Source organism: Podarcis liolepis (assembly GCF_965112155.1).
Source record: "Podarcis liolepis genome assembly, chromosome: 17".
Lineage (NCBI taxonomy): Eukaryota > Metazoa > Chordata > Lepidosauria > Squamata > Lacertidae > Podarcis > Podarcis liolepis.
In genome coordinates, this window is record NC_139571.1 from 14,688,370 (window position 1) to 14,709,575 (window position 21,206).

At 45.9% G+C, this 21,206-nt stretch overlaps 1 protein-coding gene across 5 annotated transcripts in view; it reads left to right on the top strand.

Annotated features, from left to right (window-relative positions):
* Window positions 1–21,206, top strand: part of MLLT3 (MLLT3 super elongation complex subunit) — a 144,734-nt gene that overhangs the window by 14,030 nt on the left and 109,498 nt on the right. For 2 of the 5 annotated variants that reach the window (XM_083483392.1, XM_083483393.1), the window contains 2 exons: window positions 9,773–9,815; window positions 16,104–16,284. In XM_083483392.1, the coding sequence (XP_083339518.1) occupies window positions 9,807–9,815; window positions 16,104–16,284 (190 nt within the window). In that variant the 5' untranslated portion in view covers window positions 9,773–9,806. Of the gene's footprint in view, window positions 1–9,772; window positions 9,816–14,652; window positions 14,949–15,153; window positions 15,407–16,103; window positions 16,285–21,206 lie in introns of those variants that run through there. The other 3 variants (XM_083483391.1, XR_014520927.1, XM_083483394.1) reach the window with 3 other exon arrangements.

Consider the following 21,206-nt stretch of genomic DNA (forward strand, 5'->3'; position numbering starts at 1 on the left):
TAGTCGTGTCTGACTCTTCGTGACCCCATGGACCAGAGCACGCCAGGCACTCCTGTCTTCCACTGCCTCCCACAGTTTGGTCAGACTCATGCTGGTAAGCTTCAAGAACACTGTCCAACCATCTCGTCCTCTGTCACCCCCTGCTCCTTGTGCCCTCCAAAGTATTGGAGCCTCAGCTTCAGGATCTGTCCTTCCAGTGAGCACTCAGGGCTGATTTCCTCCAGAATGGATCGGTTTGATCTTCTTGCAGTCCATGGGACTCTCAAGGACTTTGTGGATCACTGACTTGCCATGGCGAAGGGGCTTGAATAACTCAGAGAAGCTATGACCTATGCCGTGCAGGACCACCCAAGAGGGACAAGTCATAGTGGAGAGTTTGACCAAATGTGATCCACCTGGAGCAGGAACCGGCAAGCCACTCCAGTATCCCTGCCAAGAAAACTCCATGGACAAAGACAACAGGATGTAATACTACTACTACTACTAATTATTATTAATAATAATAATAATACGTAATTATACCCCGCCCATCAGCCACTCTGGGCGGCTTCCAGCAAAAGACTGAAAGTACATTAAAACATCAGTCATTAAAAACTTCCCTAAACAGGGCTGCCTTCAGATGTCTTCTAAAAGTAAGATAGTATTTCTTTAACATCTGATGGGAGGGCGTTCCACAGGGTGGGCACCGCCACCAGGAAGGCCCTCTGCCTGGTTTCCTGTAGCTTCACTTCTTGCAGTGAGGGAACCACCAGAAGGCCCTCGGAGCTGGACCTCAGTGTCCGGGCAGAACGATGGGGATGGAGATGCTCCTTCAGGTATACTGGACCGAGGCCGTTTAGGGCTTTAAAGGTCAGCACCAACACTTTGAACTGTGCTTAGAAACATACTGGGAGCCAATGTAGGTCTTTCAACACCGGTGTGATGTGGTCTCGGCATCCGCTCTCAGTCACCAGTCTAGCTAATGGAAAGTGCTTTGGTTTTGAGTGTGTGTGTTGCAGGATGTTTATTTATTTGTGTTAATTCTTATGATGAACTACCTGTGGATGCATTTGTACGAATGGTTGTTATAGAAATGACTCAAATAAATATACCAGTAAGTTTATGTCAGGAGTAACCTGCTTGATGCTCCCTGGCTCCCAAGTTTTCAAATACGAGTTGCATCCTTGCTGGTAACTCCTTCAGTCCCCTCTCCCTATTATGGACCCCTTCATTCCTGCCCTCTGGTAATACTGAAGCCACCAGGCACAATGGGTATTGCTTTCTCTCATTGTTCCTTGGGAGTAAGGGTGCAGATCCTGACACCGATCCTTAAAAAGACACACAGCAGAGGGCCTTCTCAGAGGTGGCACCCACCGTGTGGAACGCCCTCCCATCAGATGTCAAAGAGAAAAACAACTACCAGACTTTTAGAAGACACCTGAAGGCAGCCCTGTACAGGGAAGCTTTTAATGTTTAATAGGTTATTGTATTTTAGTGTTCTGTTGGAAGCCGCCCAGAGTGGCTGGGGAAACCCAGCCAGATGGGCGGGGTATAAATAAATAAATAAATAAATAAATAAATAGTAGTAGTAGTAGTAGTAGTTGTTGTTATTATTATTATTATTATTATTATTATTATTATTATTATTATTATTACAGCATCCACGCAGGAAGCCTGGTCAATATTCTCAGTGATGTCTAGTCATTCAACACCATTGCAACTAGTTGCAAAGGAGCAGAATATAGGAATGTATTCAACAAGGAATTATACCAATGTTTTAAGCCACAAGCAAATGATTGGCCTTAATAGCTCTGTTGTTAAAGCACGAGACTCTTAATCTCAAGTTCATGGGTTTGAGTCCCACATTGCAGGGGGGCGGCTAGAGGATCAACTCATGATCCCTTCCAATTCTACAATTCTGTGATTCTAAGGAAGGGTTTCCACATCCAGAATGCAACTGGGCTCCAATACTTTTGCAGTTGTCTAGGGAAAAAACATTTAGCAAATGCCATTTCTTCCCCAGCAATACTTTAATAGGAGATCGTTCACCAGCCAAAATGCTTCCCTTTCTGCAGCACTTAAAGCCACAGAAGACTGGATGCATGCTCACCCCTAGGGCATTAGGAGAAAACAGCTTCGTTAATGGAGAAAACAAACGGTTTCTGGATTGCCAGTCCATCTCATTCTCTGTCTGCTATACCATCGGATGGCTCATTAATTTTGATAGTGCTTGCATTACTATGGCATTTTGGGATCATGCTGCCCATTATGTGTGTGTTTACTTTATTTAAGGCATGTAAGAGAGACAAAGCCAACCGAATCCAAAAATAGCTTCAAATATTATCCATTCTAATTAGCTGTAGGTTCATTCTAAGTTTGTCTAAGTGAAGAAGAAAAAAAGAGAGGGTTGGTAGAAGAAATAATGTGTCCTGGAATACTGTGTCCAATTCTGGGCACCACAATTTAAGAAGGCAGTTGACAAGCTGGAAGGTGTGCAGACCAAGATGATCAAGGGTCTGGAAACCAAGCCTGATGAGGAACGGTTGAAGGAGCTGGGTATGTTTAGCTTGGAAAAGAGACTGAGAGGAGAGATGATGGCCATCCTCAGATATCTAAAGGGCTGTCACATGGAGGATGGAGCAAGCTTGTTTTCTCCTGCTCTGGAAGGTAGGACTCGAACCACTGTTTTCAAGTTACAAGAAAGGATATTCCGACTAAACATCAGGAAGAACTTTCTGACGGTAAAAGCTGTCTGGGAGTGGAATGGACTGTGATGGCCTGGGACTCAGGCTCGGACTCGGAGCCATAGGAGTCTCAGTCTGCACCGGATCCTTTGCCTCGGTCATCATCTGAACCAAGTCTGGGGCCTGATCCTGAAGAGTCCCAGTCTGCACAGGTTCCCCTGCAACAAACACCAGCAGGGCCGAGTCAGGGGCCTGAGCCTGCCCTGGCTCCAGATGCGGGGATTCCCTCGTTGCCTTCAGCTGGGCCATCACCTACAGCTGCTCCACTACCGGTTGGGTCAGGGGAGGCTGAGGCGGCCCCTGGGTCTAGTAACCCACCGACTTCTCCCGAGCTGCAGAGACTAAGGTCTAAGAGAAGGAGAGATCTGAGTACTCGCAGGAGGAGTGCTCGCCATTGGGCGAAACAGGGAGGTGAGTCACCGGGGGATCAGGACCAGCCGCTACCCCGACAATTATAAAAGGCTGACGGACCCCGCCCCAGGTTGCAGGAGCAGCATTGCTGTATGCCAGATCCTGCCTGAGATCCTATACCTGTCCTTGCCTGGTTTCCTGCCTTGTGTCCTGCCTTGGCCCTGTTGGACTGACTCCCAGCGGAACCTTCAGATTCTGGACCAGACCTGGACTGTGTTTCACGGGTTACCCCCGGGCCCAGCACACGAACTTCCTTGGAAGGTGCTGGCCTCTCCTACCTTGGAGGCTTTTAAGCAGCAGTTGGATGGATCTGTCATCACCATCTCTCATGGATGCTTTAGCTGAGATTCCTGCATCGCAGGGGGTTGGACTAGATGACCCCTGGGTTCCCTTCCAACTCTACAGTTCTATGGTTCTGTGTTCATAGCTTGAGTTGCCACATCTTAACCCAGTAAAAACAGTGAGTGCCCAGGGCAATGAGACATTATGTGGGAACGATGGTCTGCCCCACTACAGTCATACCTCAGGTTACAGCCGCTTCAGGTTGTGGTTTTTTGGGGTCATGCACCCGCCAAAACCCGGAAGTACCGGAATGAGTTGCTTCCGGGTTTCGGTGGTCATGCATGCGCAGAAGCGCTAAATTGCACTTTGCGCATGCGCAGAAGTACTGAATTGCAACCCACACGTGCGCAGACTCGCTACTGCGGGTTGCAAACGCTGTGGGTTGCAAACGTGCATCCCGCACGGATCCTGTTCGCAACCTGAGCGTCCACTGTACTTTTCCAACTTCCTCCCTTCCTGCTTTAGCAAGCAGGATCCCAGCTCATTTTGGGTGTAAAGAGCCAACAGCGCCCCTCATCATTTACTGTTTTTTTATATAAATTATTTGTTTAAATGATATTTACCCTACAGTATAACTGAAAAGGGTGTCAGATTGGCTTAAAGAACAATTAAAAACAAGATGATCTCTGCCTGCGAATGTACAATCCGAAGGCACAAAATGAAAAAGGGATGTGAAGCAAATCAGATGCCTGTAATGATCAGCTGAGATGGAAACCATTCAGGTAGCCTGGCAGAATGGTTGGCTGTGGGTGACAATTGAGGGAACGCCAAAGGAACATGACCTCTCAGCAGAGCTGATGGAACAGTCCTGCTTCCCTTCCCGGCTGCTTCTTTGGTGCAATCCATATGGCTTGACCAAGCACTTTTCATCTGCATTTTGACATAGGATTCCAATAAGCATTTAAGGTACATTCTGTAGTTTGGGGCAGGCCAGGGTACCTTATTTCTGTAACTGAAGTATCTGGTTCATCGGGAGACTAGGCTATGTTTTTGAATACAAGCTGCGCTAGGAGATCAGGAAGGAAGAAATCCGTTCTGACATCTTGTAAAATTTGCTCAGACTGCTTTATATGACAAGACTAGCAATTGAGCGGATGGATGTCTACATTCGCTGTTCTTCAGCCTGTTGTTAAACATCCATGTCAGCTCGATCACTCAAAGCCGGATTATCAATTGTGCAATCAGAACAATCGCACTGGGGGCCCTGCCTTCAAGGGGGTCCAGAATCTGAGCCGTAATTTAAAAATAAAAAGTGGGTCTCTAGCCACCTTGGAAAGGGAGTTAGAAGACACCGCATTGTTGATCAGTTTCTCAGTTTGATGGACTCTTGAGCATAGGAGCCAACTCCTAGGGGCCAAGGTCCCTTCAGCCTCCCAATAAAATATTGGAGGAGGGGGCTGAGCCCCCCATAAAGTTGATGGCCATTGCCATTCAAATGGTTTGCGTGGGCCGAGTCGTGTGATCCCACCATTATGTAGGGTGGGATGTACCTTCCCTCCCCCCCCCAATATTTTATTTAAGTTGGCACTCCTGCTGTTGGGATAGCTGGTGATGGTGACTTGTTTTCCAGTTTCTGGAATGCCGTGAACAGCACCGCACTGCAAATCTCTCAACTAAAAACCAGCCACGTAATTTCCGTAAAAAACCAAGCAGTTATAGAATTGATCCAAGGTATGTGCCCCTCTTTTAAAAGTAGACTATCAGTCTAGAACAGTGGTTCCCAACCGTTTTTTGGCCATGCCCCACCTAAAGGTAAAGGTAAAGGGACCCCTGACCATTAGGTCCAGTCGTGGCTGACTCTGGGGTTGCGGCGCTCATCTCGCTTTATTGGCCAATGGAGCCAGCGTACAGCTTCTGGGTCATGTAGCCAGCATGACTAAGCCACTTCTGGCGAACGAGAGCAGCACACGGAAACGCTGTTTACCTTCCTGCCAGAGCGGTACCTATTTATCTACTTGCACTTTGACGTGCTTTCGAACTGCTAGGTTGGCAGGAGCTGGGACCGAGCAACGGAAGTTCACCCGTCGCGGGCAGTGGCGTAGCGTGGGGGGTGCAGGGGGGGCCAGCCGCACCGGGCGCAACATCTGGGGCTTAGGGTTAGGGGGCGCAAATCCACGGGTTAGGGGGCGCAAATTACTTGCCTTGCCCTGGGTGCTGACAACCCACGCTACGCCACTGGTTGCGGGGATTCGAACCGCCAACCTTCTGATCGGCAAGTCCTAGGCTCTGTGGTTTAACCCACAGCGCCACCCGCGTCCCCATGCCCCAACTAAGCAAATCTAAAATCCTGATTCCCCACCCGCACCCCCACCCCTGGTGACGTATAATTCTTATTATGCCAAAAGTGAACTTCTAATCACACAAAGGAAGCCTAAAAGGCCATTAACTTTGTCTAAAGAAGCTTCCAAATTGTGCTCCTTAAAAATCAAATGGCCCCCCTGCTGGGAACTACGGGTATAGAAAGACTTGCTATCAGCCTCTTGGACAACTGTTGTCTCATCTAATAATTAAAGCAAGGATGGGAGCCTGTCTCTCTCCAGATGTTGCTAGACTACAATGCCCATGTTCCTTGACCATTGGCCATGCTGGCTGGGAGATGCTTCCATAACATCTGGGGAGTTGTAGGTTCCCCATTCCTCTCTGGAGTATGCCTAAAGTTAAAGGGACCCCTGACCATTAGGTCCAGTCATGGCCGACTCTGGGGTTGCGGCGCTCATCTCACTTTATTGGCCGAGGGAGCCGGCATACAGCTTCCGGGTCATGTGGCCAGCATGACTAAGCCGCTTCTGGCGAACCAGAGCAGCGCACGGAAACGCCTTCTGCCTTCCCGCCGGAGCGGTACCTATTTATCTACTTGCACTTTGAGGTGCCTTCGAACTGCTAGGTTGGCAGGAGCAGGGACTGAGCAACGGGAGCTTACCCCATTGCAGGGATTCGAACCGCCGACCTTCTGATCGGCAAGTCCTAGGCTCTGTGGTTTAACCCACAGCGCCACCCGCGTCCTGCCTACTGCCTTATTATTGCTTGTAGAGACAGACAGTGAAGAGATTACATCTCCCCTTGCATTTTGTTTACCTAAGAGTTAACGTATGGCTCTTTGGGGAACTCCTGAAGTTCAGATATGTTCTTTCAATAGCCTTTGATTAAAGCACTTTCCCTATGTAGATTTGGGTGGGTGGGGTCGGGAAATAGTTTGGCTCTTGAAATGTCGCCAACAAAAGAAGCAGAGCTTTGATTTTTCTGCAGACTTTCTCCCACCGGGGAATGCAGGAGACACAAAACATGAAAACCTATTCGTGTTCAGACCTTGTCAATGTCAGTCTACTACATTACCATATGATTGCTATACCATTAATTTTTTCTTCAGAAGCTACAACATGACACATCAGGAAATGTATGTGTGGTTTTTAAACGTTCTTGCATGGCTTTCCCTACCTTTGCTGCAGCTGAGGTCGATGTAAAGATCATCAACCGTGCAGCTGTGGGGAAGCCAGCTGGCTTGGAGGTAACAACTGTTTAACATTCTGGTTCTTCCAGCATGGGAAGGGAAAAAAATAAACTGTTCTGTAGATAATTAGCAAGCTAGTTCTTGAGCCTAAAGGGAAACTGATTGGGTATTCAGAATCATTTAATCAGCTGGAAAAGATGCAAGGATCTGAATGGCTGAAGGAGGGTAATATTTGGAGGAAATGAATTTGGAGGAAACTGACACTAAAGAGAAGATTGACACTAAAGCTCTGTATATATTGAATGTCTTTTTTTTTTTTAAGGGACATTCCTCTTATCATACTATACCTCGGCATCATGGGCGTAGCTCAACAACTTTGGCAGATCCCAAGCAATCCTGGCTACGCCCATGCTTGACCTGCCCATCCCTCCTGCAAAAATACAGGGCAGTACAAACAAGGGGTGTTCCAAGCCACTTAGGTTTATGGCTCCAAGATGAGAGTCTTTTCAGATTTTCCAGCCCATTGCAATCTTGATTTTTCTTTTCTTTTATCTCATCCGTATCTGTGATGTGGCATGAATTTGGGCACAGTACAACCAGTTGGGCCAGGTTGTAGCTATTGCTGGCCATAATATCATAAATAACCCCGTCTCCATGATGCTTATCTTGATTTTGTGTTTCGATATGCCCCAAATGGGATGCGGGTGGCGCTGTGGGTTAAACCACAGAGCCTAGGACTTGCCAATCAGAAGGTCAGCGGTTCGAATCCCTGCGACGGGGTGAGCTCCTGTTGCTTGATCCCTGTTCCTGCCAACCTAGCAGTTTGAAAGCACATCAAAGGGCAGGTAGATAAATAGGTACCGCTCCGGCGGGAAGGTAAATGGCATTTCCTTGCGCTGTTCTGGTTTGCCAGAAGCGGCTTGGTCATGCTGGCCACATGACCTGGAAGCTGTCTGAGGACAAACGCTGGCTCCCTCGGCCAATAAAGCGAGATGAGCGCCGCAACCCCAGAGTGAGTCACGACTGGACCAAATGGTCAGGGGTCTCTTTACCTTTACCTATGCCCCAAATAAACTTCAGAGCACAAGTCTGTGAGTTCAGTGGGGCTTATTCCTACGTATGCGTACACAGCATTACAGTTTCAAGTTAAATATGATAGTGGCTTGATTTGCACATCCTGGCAAGGCCAGGGTGTGCCAGGACCATGTTCTCCTGGAGATGGGCTTGCAGCTCTGCTGCTTCTCCTGCATCTTTTTAACCCCGCACTGCGCTGAGTTAAGCCAAGGTTCGGCTTAGTATATCATCTAAACCCAGAATGGTGGTGAAACTGTCTCCTCATTAGCCGTGAGCTGCAGAGAGATCTAAATTAGATTAAAAAAAACTTTTGGTATAGAACAAGAAAGGCAGATTTTGAAATGCAGTTGTGTACAGAGGCTGAACAAGCTACTGTGAAAATGCGTTAACTTTTGTTGGAATTTGAAACACAAGAACAACAAGTTAACCATGAGTTTGTTCTCAGCTTAAATATCACCTGTGTTGGAGCAAAGCCCTCATACCTGTCCTGGTAAGCCATAATTCTGCAACCTGTGAACGAGGCCAGTTTGAAGAACAAAAACTGCAGAAGGATGTTGTTGTGTGCTGAGGAGTCTGTTTCCACAAAGCAAGACACTCCTCGTTCACAATTGGGCGTAGGATTAAGCATTAAGAATGCCAAGTAGCTTGGATCTTCATAGCATGAACTGGCTTGTGGGGTTTCACTTATTTATAGCCTATCCCTCCCCATGTCCTCAATCTGGTCTTTGTGCGAGAGCCAGAAGTGCATGTAGCTGACAGTGTGAACACAGACGTTTCACTTATTTGTTAACACTGTTATTTGTACAATGTGGGCTGTGCAAACATCTACGGTCATGCAGAAAGCATAATTTGATCTTGTGCTGCGAGTGAGGCAAGTGCAGGGACAACTGTGGGATGAGGTTGCTAGTCCTAATGCCCCGAGATGTGTTTGTGTGCGCGCAAAATGTCAATTGAATGGACATCTGCCCACATTCAAAAGCAATGTTTGTTCATGCTTTCCTAGCATGTCTACTGTATATCCCCACAAAAATGAATTCTATAAGTATACTTTGGCAATCTGTTGCAACCCAATTGTTAATTTTACCAACCCATGGCTACCTCTTGAATAAGTTCAATCTCAAATTGACCACAGCAAACTGGGATCACTCAGGGTCTTTCAGAAGAGGTCAAGTGAGGACAACAGCTCAAAGATTATTTACGCCATCTGCTGGCAAAATACATCCTTTCCCAAGAGGGCATTGTTTCACATCCAAGAATCACTATTATTAATAATAATAATAACAACAATGTTTTAAATAGAGTTTCTTCTTTGAAACTTTATTCAAGGTATTTTTAAAAAATGACTGTAATGTTTGCAATTCAGATGAGAGACTATACTTCTTTCAATATGAAAACAAAACAAGCATGTCTCATATAGATTTATATTGGAATACTATATCATGTGTGATTTTCTCTTGAAACATTTCTGTGTCTCAATTCAGGAGCTCTCTGTTACTTACAGAAACACGGGGGATGGAAATTAAGATCTTTCAAAGGCTGTCAGGATGAAGCTGGCAAACAGTTCTTAAATAATATTGGATATGCTATTTTCATCCTCCGATCCATCATCGCTGGGTGCGCTCATTCAATTAGCACATTCCTTGCATTTTTCTTTCTCTTTGTTTCCCGAGACTGTATTGCAGGTTCTCCACGAACATCTCTTTGTGTGTTTTAAAATCTTTCCTGCCTTTGTGTGTTTAAACTCATGTGCTTTCTTATTTGCTTTTCATTGTAGATCTTTCCAAGGGCAAGACCTGTGGAGTCCATCGATGGGAAGGGCAAGTAGCACACTTTTACAGGGTTGTTGCAAAGCAGAAGAGATTTAAAAATATACCGCCATATATTTTTAGCCCTGAATCTACAACTTCATAATTAATTTGGGAAAGTAGTTTCAGTGAATGAAAAGGGAGTTTTGGTGTGCTAGTTTACAGGATCAACATATACTGTGAGTCATGGCACTTCATTCCAGAGAAGTCTCATTTGAGTCAGTGTGACTAAAGACATTTCTTTCGCCAGAACTGCAAATTTAAGCTGCAGTGTTGAGTTCAATTAATCTTGAATTCTGAAGTAAAGGGGAAGTACCTGCAACCACAGTGAACTGCAGCCTAGGCTAAATGGGAGTGATTGATACAATGAAGTCTAAAGTCCCCTTGACTTAGATTATTGAACCCTTCTCAAGTTCTACCATGTTTTTTGCTCTATAATACTCACTTTTTCCCTCCTAAAAAGTAAGGGGAAATGTGTCCGTCTTATGGAGTGAATGCAGGCTGCGCAGCTATCCCAGAAGCCAGAACACCAAGAGGGATTGCTGCTTTCACTGCGCAGCGATCCCTCTTGCTGTTCTGGCTTCTGAGATTCAGAATATTTTTTTTCTTGTTTTCCTCCTCCAAAAACTTGGTGCGTCTTGTGGTCTGGTGCGTCTTATAGAGCAAAAAATACGGTAGTTCTCGCACAAATTCCTAGACTCACTTCTGAATTTTAGAAATGTAAACAACTATATAACCAAATCCTATTCATGATTACATGTGTGGTGTAGTGATTAGAGAGCTGGACTAGGACCTCGGAGAGGCGGGTTCAAATCCCCACTCAGCCGTGAAACCCAATCATGGTTCTTCCTGCTCTCAGCCTAACCTACACCACAGGGTGGTTGTGGGGATTAAATGAGGAGAACCTTGACCTATTTGGAGAAAAAGACAGGATATAAATGCAGTAAACAATAATTTATCCCAAGTTAATGCACATAGGATCGTCTTCCCTATGCAGTTTTCTAATCCTGAATAAATGGATTTTAAAAAGGTAAAGGGACCCCTGACTGTTAGGTCCAGTCGTGACCGAATCTGGGGTTGCGGTGCTCATCTCGCTTTATTGGCCGAGGGAACCGGCATACAGCTTCTGGGTCATGTGGCCAGCATGACTAAGCCGCTTCTGGCAAATCAGAGCAGTGCACGGAAACGCCATTTACCTTCCCGCCAGAGCGGTACCTATTTATCTACTTGCATTTTGACGTGCTTTCGAACTGCTAGGTTGGCAGGAGCTGGGACCAAGCAACGGGAGCTCAGCTCACCCCGTCGCGGGGATTCAAACCGCCGACCTTCTGATCAGGAAGTCCTAGGCTCTGTGGTTTAACCCACCCGTGTTCCAAATGGCTTTTACTCGTTGTGAATTTCAGCTCCTATTCATTATTACAGAATGATGAATTCAGTTTCTATTGCAGGTTTACATGGGGTTCCCAGCAGTCTTTTTACAAGTCTTTCATTCCTGCTTTGCAGCTATTGGTGGGGGTGCCTGGCTCAAAATATTTTGATGTCTGAGGCAAAGAGCAAGTTTATGCCACCTCCCCACTGCTGGTTGAACATAAAGAAGCCAAGTGGACTGGCAGCAGAATCTGTTTTTCAACGCTGGTTATCATACAGGTTCTTCAGCTTCATCCAAGGGCAGCAGGCCTCCCTAGGGAATGCAGGCAAAGTGGCGCATAGATCTCTGTTCTCCAACACTTCTTCACACTCCCCACCTCTCCCCTCCAAGTTCTCCATCTGCCATCAACCCCAGCATCACGGTCAATGGTCCAGGATGATGGGAGTTGGGTGTCAAGCATATCTGGAGGTTTCCCATCCTTACTGTTAAGGGCTGGGCCTCATATTCTATTTTGGAAGCTTTTCTACTTGTTTGTCCATGTTAGAAATTGATGTCTGAAATGGGGGCATGTGGGAGCTTCTGCTGAGACTAGGAAAAAATGCATGTTGTGATTCCCTACCTTCCCCGTTATGGAAAAAGCTGTAGTAGAACATTTGTGTGAGCACTTACAGGAATTCACTGCTGGCTGAGATAACACTTGCACTAACTCTAAGGCCTTATTGTTGCTCTGCTTGAACTTAGGGCCACACACCATATACTCTCCTCTTTCTTTCTTTCTTTCTTTCTTTCTTTCTTTTAAAAGCAGCCTAGAGAACCTGCAAGTTTCAGCAAAGAAATCAAGATGAGCTGTAGAGGCTGCTTGAAAATTTATAGTTTATTTCTTTCTTTTTGTACATACAATAATTTTTTTTGAAAGTTTTTTAGCATACTAAAGACTAAAATTCAAACGCATTTATAAGAAAACAAAAATACACCGAAAAAGAAAAAATAATAAAGAATACACACACACACACACAGTATTCTTCTTCTTCTTTGGCGATCACTCGTAGCCGAGTAAGATTGTCTTCCATGAACACGGTTTTAACAATGAGTCCATAAGTGACTGTGGAGACCAATTCTGGATCCACACGTCCTTCCACAGTGGGGACGTTGGATTCCGGGTGGGAGTTGATTATGGTGTGTATTTGCCAAGCGTGCCTTCCTCTTAGCACGTTTCTCTCTCTCTCTCTATATATATATATAGAAAAAAGAGAGAGAAGAATAAGAGTAGCTAAAAATACCCTTTATCACATCTATATTGTGCCTATCATATAATTTATCCACACCTTAGACTCCCCCATCTCTCACCCTATTTCTTGTTTATTTTCTAAGTAAGCACCCATGCCCTTCTGCAACTAGGCATTCTAGAGAACCGCCAGTGTGGCCGTCTGTTTTTCAGACAAGGTCCTTTGCCACTGCTGACTTTCGAATCAAAGCATCCCTGATAAGGTGGAACCTCTTAAAAAATGGAGATAAGGAAAGATTTGTTAAAGGTGTGGAACATTTAAACAACTGTAGAAATGGTAGCTTTGGAAGTAAAAAAAGAAAGAGCGAGAGAATGTATTAAAATGACCAAAATAATATAAGGATCAAAAAACTGGCAATTCCTATGTTAGCAAAACTGTGGGTTAATTTTAGGTAGTACACCAAAATATAATCTTGGGTAGTGTAAAGCAGTGGCTGAAAGTTGCCTTGATTCTGCCCCACAGGAAGATAACCCTTCTGGAAACAAAACAATGCTGCCACAATTTTCTGTCTCCCCTTTCCCCCACCTCAACAGACCAGACATTAAGCAGCCTTGACTGTCTATCTATCTGGAGAGTATTGGGAGAAGCAGATAGCTCCTTGTCCCTCAGGAACTTAACCAGATTACTCCTCTTTAGATGGATTACACTTGCTGATTGCTAAAGCGCCTCAAGTTTCTAATACAATACAGTTTATACCTATTACAGTCAAGAATTAGCTGTATTTGCTATTTTGGGACAGCTACGTCACTGCACGTGTTCCGAAGAGGGTTTGCTCACGAGAGTTGCCATAACACGATCCAAAGGTAAACAGCATCCAAATCCAGTCTCATTTAGGGCGCTTTAACCAGCAAGGTCTTCTTATGAACTGGGCCTTGATTCCAGAACCTATATTTTATGCTAGAAAGCGCTGGGGCAGGAAAATGAATCATACAGGAAGCCTCCGAGCATGCACAGGGTGCTTCCTGCCTGCTGCCCAACAACCACAACCCACTGCCACATAATTGAAACTAGAGGAATAACTCAAAAGGTGTGAGCTTTGAGAGACGTTTGAGCCCCATAGCCTTTCTTTTTAGAAACTGACCATCGGATCATTGATAGTATTTGCAGGACGCTGGATGAAGCATATTTATTTTATTAAATATACATCCTGTCTTTCCTCCTGGGAGATGGTATACCTGTTATTTCTATCATTCCCCTTTTATTCTCACAACAACCTTATAAGGTGGGCCAAGGCGAGCAACAGGGACTGACTCGCAGCTGCCCCTGAGCTTTATTAGGGCAGAGGTAGAATTTGAAGCTGGACCTCATATTGTTACCCCACAGAAACTTTCAAGGAAGCCCAAATTTTATTTTATTTTTGCTGAAATTGGATCAGCTTGGACATCTGTGACATAGAGATCTAAAGACACAATACTTCTATGACTGTTGCATCTCATAAAGAACATTACACTACACATTGTTTGAACTTCCCGCCCATGTACTTGCTTTCTAGCGAGGGCATTTTCCTTCCCTCCCAAAGGAGTTGCTCCTTAGTGTTTGACTAAAAACAGCTGTTTAAATAGCACTGCAGCAAACATTTCATTCTCAATGTCACTTAAATATTAATTAGTAACTACTGAACTACAATGTTGCATGCATAAACACACACACACACACACACACACACACACTCTTTCCACTTTCTTATTCAAAAGAAAAGATCTTTGTCTCCCATTAAAAACACACACACGCAAATCCCAGCTAAGGGAAACTCCAGCCGCTTTGCCTCATCCCGCAAGTGGCCACCCCCCATCTCCCCCCCCCCCGCCACAATAGCTGGGGGCTAAAATTGTTGTAGACATTGGATACATTCCAGCAGATTTAATCCGGTTTTTATTGTCAGAGCTCAGCCCTTCACTCCGGGGCTGACTCCCTCCTTCCTCCTTCGCCGCCCCTCCGTTTGCAGCGACCTGTTCCCGGGAGGCGCGCCATTGCGCGCGGGGAGCCCCTCTCCGCCTGCCTTGCGCTCCTCTCTTGCGCGCGGGGTTCTCCTTGGGAAAAGGGGGGGGGGAGGGAAAGAAAGAAAAAGAAATCCGGGCTGGCGGCGTTTTTCTGATTGGCTCAGCCTGCCTCTTCCCTTCCCTTTTTTTCCTCCTCTTTTTTTTGGCCCGGTGTGGTGAGCGTGAGCGTGCGCGCGCGCGCGCGCGCGTGTGTCCGGGCTGGGAACGGGCGGCAGGGCGCATGCTCTGGGTGGCTCTCCGGAGTCCGGGCTGCTGGGGGCTCCGTCTAAGAAGGCAGCGAGCAAGAGAGGCAGACAAGGAAGGAGGAGGCGCAGGAGAAGGAGGAGGAGGAGGGAGGAGGAGGAGAAAATCAGAAATAAAGAGCCCGCGTCCGTCCGCCATGGGCTCCCCTCTGCTGCGCGCATTCTCCGCTTCTTCATGAAGTAGAGCCGCAGGGGTGGGGGCGGGCAGAGCAGAGGACCCCCCCGGGCCCCCAGGCATGGCCAGTTCGGTGAGTACATGCAGCAGCCCCTTCCTGATCCTCTCCTCTCTTTTTTCTTTCCTCCTCCTCCTTGCAGCGCTGCTGCTGCTGCTGCCCAGACGCCGTTTAGGGCTTGCCAATTAGGTTGGTGGCGGGGGAATTTTTCCTTTCCTCCCCCCTTTTCCCTTTCCCCTCGGCTTCCTCTCTTTCCTTGCACACCCCCGTCCCCCCTCCCCTCCACCCCACCTCCTCCAGCTCTTTCTGTGCAATTGCACGAAGCTGCCGGGCGCGCGCATGCACGCACACACCCGCGCGCACCGTGGAGGCGGATAATAATCCAGCCATATTTCTGCAGCAGCAGCAGCAAGCAGGCGAGCGAGCGAGCCAGGCTGCTGCCGCCGCGGTTGCAAGCAGCCATCCGCCGGGGGAGCCGTGAGTACCGGGCGCAGGCGACTGGCTCGCTGCTCCCGAAGGCGCCTCTCAGGATGGTGCGTTCGCCCCGGCGTGGCTCTCTCTCTGACAGCCGGCGGCACCCCACCCCGGGCACTCCCCCCTTCCCCCCCTGCATGCAACCAGGCGTGTGTGTGTGTGTGTGTGTGTGCAATATCTAGGTGGAAGCGTCCCCCCTCTCTCCTTTTTATTTGCATTACTTAAATCACCGCGCCTCCTCCTCCTCTTCGTTTCCCCCTTTTCCGATTGTTCTGCTCTTATTCTGGATGCGAGCTCTAGCCTCGCTGGGCAATGCACAGATTTTTTAAATGTGCAACCGGAATGCAAAGCAGAATGCCATCCCGACTGTGAATGCAAAGAGGGAGCCCGACACAGGATGGTGATTGTTAGGTTATATATATAATAGGGTCAGGATGAATTTCCTCCAAGAGAGAGATCCAGGCTCCCTTTCCTATTATTTCCTTACCCATTCAATCCCCAGCCCTTGTCTTGCTGGCTACATTCCGTTACAATTCCAGCTGTTCCAGCTGTGGCGATGCCTTCCGAAAGGTTGCACCCACCTTAAGTGGACAAGCTGTTTTCTTTGTGTGTGTTTTCTTCTTGTCCCCTTTCTTTTCCCCCGGGGAAGCTTGAAATCTGCAAGAGTTGGGGTGTGGGGGTGTGGTGGATCCTTGTTTTCCCTCTCCTGCTCATTGTTATGTATGTGTCTCTCTCTCTCCCTCTCTTTCTCTCTAGTGTGCTGTTCAGGTGAAACTGGAGCTGGGGCACCGAGCCCAGGTGAGGAAGAAACCCACCGTGGAGGGTTTTACCCATGATTGGATGGTGTTCGTCAGAGGACCGGAGCATAGCAACATTCAGCACTTTGTGGAGAAAGTCGTCTTTCACTTGCATGACAGCTTCCCGAGGCCAAAAAGAGGTAGGGCTTCGGGCACAAAGGTGTCTTGATAAATCCCCTTTTAATGTGTTTGCATAGGGGGGGAGGCAAAGGAAACAATCACCTTTCGAACTCTTGACTTTCCTTGCGTGTTCTGGGGTGGTCAAAGGATCCCAGCCAGGGCTGGAGCTTTTGCAGAGAAGGATTTCCTGATGGAAAAGGACCCTCAGGTGCAACAAGGGAGAGAGAGACTCTCTTGATAATCTCTTGGATTTTGAAGTTTACAGCTGATGGGCTCCCTGCATTTTCAGGCAGGGAAACAATGCCAGACTTGAGCTTCCCTGTGAAGCCACTGGCACCTGGTCTTTCTCTATCAATGCGATTTATTCCTGGCTGCAATGATCTTTAATCTCTGCTGCCCGTGACTGCAGTTTCATTGGGCAAAGGTTGTGTTCAGTTTGGAGAGCTGTAGTCCCCCCCGCCCCCCCACCCGTTGTTGCTCTCATTAACAGTGTTTATGGTTTCTACCTCTCATTGGAAGGCATAATTTTGATTAAGGCTGTTTGTTTATTGCTGTCTCTTCCTTCCTTCGCCACCTTTTGTACATTTTAGATGTTGTTATTGAAAAGTAAATATACTTATGAAAATCGAGGGAAGAATGACCTAAAAGTGTGGGATGTTACAAGTTCTGAGATGAATATGTGCTCAGCTCCTATTTCTACCTTTGCCGTTCGGGTTGTGGTCTTGGCTTTGTGTGGTCATTAGAATACACTTAAATGAAATATTCTAAATGCTTAAGTGGTGCTAAATGAGGTGAGACTGATATTTCCTTTTATTTTCAGAGGTTTAGGAAGCCTTTGTTTCCAGTTCTGTTTTCTTTGACCTCCGAGCTGTTGTCTTGGCTGTTTTAGTTGGATTAGTGGAGGTAACAGTACAAACACAATAAGGGACTTTGTTTGTGAACAGGTTTGTTTATCTAAGAAAACTAGGTGGTTGGTAGTTATCTCCTGTCTGATCTGTAATCTTTATTGGCATCTAGAACTCCTGCAAACTCTTAGAATAGCGTCCTAATGAATCTATTCTGCTTAGAGCTGCTTTGAGAACACTGAAAACACAGAAGTACTAAAAAAGGAGAAAAGAGAGAACATGTTAAGCCTTTGTATAAAGCAACTTTGAATGATACCTTTTTAATGTTTCCCATACACCAAATAGTATAAGGTGTCTCCTCCTTGCTCCCCCACCAGCTTAATTTCTCTTTGAAACCTTGCAAAGTTGTTGAATATTATTTTGCTTGCTTCTCCTCTTTTCTTGTACAGTTCCAGGTTCATTTCTGCTATTCTGTTGGTCCTGGGGGTTTTTTCCCCGTTGTCCGATAGCTTTTCTATACCCTTATTTTCCTTTGTTATTGCTGTTTCAAAATATCCATGTGGAAGAGTCACTCCCCTTGTGTTCTCTTTATCGCTCCACCCCTACCAATGTGTGCATAAAAATGTATTTCAAGGGGATGTCGGGATGCAATAAGATGGAGTTTATTTTCCTTTCTGCGCCGTAAAAGAAGCGAGGCACTGAACCGATGGCAGCAAGTTGCTTGACTTTTCTCCTTTATGGGATAATCCTGGGCGCTTTTACCCTTTTAAAATAAGTGGGACTTGCTTCTAGAGAAATACTTGTAAGATTGCAGCCTTAATCTTAGAGCTAATTTTTGCGTTCTGTCACAAACCACCGCCACCTATCTGCTTGGGTTTCCTAGGCTTAATTATTATTTTTTGTCCAGCCTGAGGGAAGTTGCATCTCCAGCGCAGACGTAGGGATTGTTGCTAGGTGTGGAGTGTGTCATGTTTGCGAAGAGATGCAAGCCTGCTGCTGGCGGCAGAAAGTTCTTGGATGTCTACTTGGCGCTGCTGAGCCTCCTATTTTTTGTTTCCTTCCCTGCAGGCATTGTTCGAAGATGCTTGTGTAATGCTGATTTGGTGGTTATTATTATTATTATTTGCGTGTGATTTTTTCCATGTGACAATTGCTAGGAAAAATGCCAGCTCACATAGCCTGGAAGAGGACTCAGTCATATTGTAATTACGCATGACTCAGAACATAAGAGAACTGTTCTCTATTCACTGGGGATATGTAACAGAGAGTTAAAGCTGTACTAAATGTGCCACTCACCTGCGCAGTTGGCTTCAGCTTTTGTGGCCTAACAAAACTAATGAGATGCCAGAAAGATTTCTGGCCATGTCTGACCTCTTATGAGTCAAAGTTATGATAGTACTTCCTAGCTCATACTTCAAAGCATTCTGGGATACATCAGAACCACACGACTGCTTTTGCTCTGTCTTCAGGAAAGGCATTTATTTTACTTTCCTATTGTGCAGTAGATCGTAATATCACTAGTGTTATGTTCCCTTAGCATCAAAAGACATTGTAAGTCTTGTGGGGAATCTTATAAATGTGCAACTTATTACAGACTGTGATTGAATGAATCTTTTGTTTACACTTGTTGTCTGCCTCTTACGAATGCACTGCTGTTATAATTGGTTTGCAATCTTGATTCTGTTGAAGAAAATTGAGAGGCTTCGTCTTGCATGAACGGAAGAGGTTGTTTGCTGCTGCACATAACGGTATATACTGGCAAATGGAAGAGGATCCGCAATACCTGTTACCGTACTTTGTGTGCGTGTTTTGTGAGGGTGGTAATATGAATTAGCAAAGTGGTGGCTTTGGTTTGTCTTCGCAACAGGAAGAGAACCACTTATGATGTCCCTAGAAAAGTAGGAATAACCCCTAAAGCCCGTCTTCTTCATAAAACGACGTTGCTGAAAGATGAGGTTGTTTAATACCTATTTGGCAGACATGCTTAAGGTTGCCATTAGTGTATCTTTTTGCCTGTTTAACAGGAAGCATGTAGCAACTCTTCATCTTGAATATAAAGTGCACAGTGGCTTTTAGAAAATTTATACTGCCTGGTTTTGTATGATTGTCTTTTAAAACATCCATTAGTATTTAATGAAGTCTAGGTTTGCTGTAGACTTTGTGAGCTGTACCACGGGAGAAAGTGTACTTCATTAATGTAAATGGTGTTAAAAAGAATAGAGGGGAATCTCTCTACCCAAGGAATTGCTTTTGCTTTGTAGCTTCTTTCTTCACCTTGCAGAGTTGGTTCTCCCCCTCCTCTGTCCATAAAACAAATAGATCAAGCACTGGGAATATTTCTGTTTACAGGTGCCAAATCTTAAGAACAAAAACATCTTGGATTGTTTAAAACATGCAGTTTTATGGTATGATCTCAAGGCACATAAGGCCACCACCTTGCTGAAGCTAACAGGTTTTGGTCTAGCCGGTACCTGCTTGGGAACCAAAACGCTGTTGCATTTGTTCAGTGGAACTTCCTTTTATTATTTTATTCTTTTTTATATATTATAAATAATAATAAAAAATTATATACTACTTGATTGGTTTTTTTAAAAAACAAACAAACCTCGAAGCAGTTTACAAACAGAATCAAACAATTTATTAGTAATAGCAAAACATCCAAGAAATTAAAGCAAACAAACTAAAAATGCATCAGGATTCTAGATACAGTATCTGGGTAGGCTTGTCTAAACAAAAATGTTTTTAGCAGGTGCCGAAAAGAGTTCAGTGAAGGTGCTTGCCTTCACTATAAATAGGTAGGGGGATCTTAAGTTTAGCTGCCACCACACTAAAGGCTCGATTTCTTACAGATGTGGAACAGGTATAATGTGGTGTTTGTAATGGTATCAGTTCCGCAGATTGAAGGGGCCGAGAGGACATACAGTATATGGCAAAGAGGGGTAAATTCTCCCACCTCTCCTCTCTAATCCCCTCTGCTTCCTCAGAATCTGCCCTAGAGAGGTTGGGGATTCTCTGGTCATATTTTGGGTGTGCAAGAGGAGAGGAAGGGGAAGTCCTGTTGTGCAAGTGGGAGGCCACTTGCAGAGTGTTGGCTAGCACCCAAAAATTCAGAAAATAGCAGCCACTTGGTGCTTACTGGGTGTCGCTCGATGTGCCAGCTCCACAGTTCTAGGGATGCTCACGTGCTGTGTTAGAAACTCAGGTATATAAGATAGGCACCAAACAGCACCTTGAATCTGGGTTGCAGTTGCCACAACGGAATGTCTGGTGCCAGGGTTTTGGACTAAATTATCCTTGGTATCCCTGACACCACTGCAGCTCTGTGATCTTAACTACAGTGATAGCTTGGGTTACATACGCTTCAGGTTATAGATTCCACTAACCCAGAAATAGTGCTTCAGGTTAAGAACTTTGCTTCAGGATGAGAACAGAAATCGTGCTCCTGCGGCATGGCAGCAGCAGGAGGCCCCATTAGCTGAAGTGGTGCTTCAGGTTAAGCACAATTTCAGGTTAAGTACGGACCTCCGGAACGAATTAAGTACTTAACCCGAGGTACCACTATACATTGCTTGACTGTAGCTTGCTCTTACAACAAGTCATTTGTCCCAGGATGCAGGAAGGAGAAACACACACACAATGGAAATGGAATTAACTATGGACCAAGGCAGAGATTTTAAAACTGTGGTCCCCTTCCTGGCACCCATAAATCTCCATGGAGTCACAATTGGAACCATGGCAGTAGCAAAACACACCTGGCGCCTGGCTAATTTTGAACACTGCTGGCATGGGGGCAGCTCTGAAAGGGTGATGTTAAGTGTACTTGTTTGCGTGTATACGAACCAAACCCCTGGGTAAGATGCAGTTGTACTATATAACATTTCTACTTGTGGCGACTCCCTTCGCAATTAAGAACCGTGCTGCCTGGGTGTTGCTAAACCCAAGGGCTATGTCCCTGTCACCATGGTGTTGGCGTGGCACCAAGTTTCACCACTGGTGCCTGCAGTTTCTGTTTTGGTATTTGATTTGGCATGATGGGTTGTTGCTTCTGTAGGTCTGGGGTGGTGTGTTGTGAACACAGCTGGCATTGTTCCTCGCTA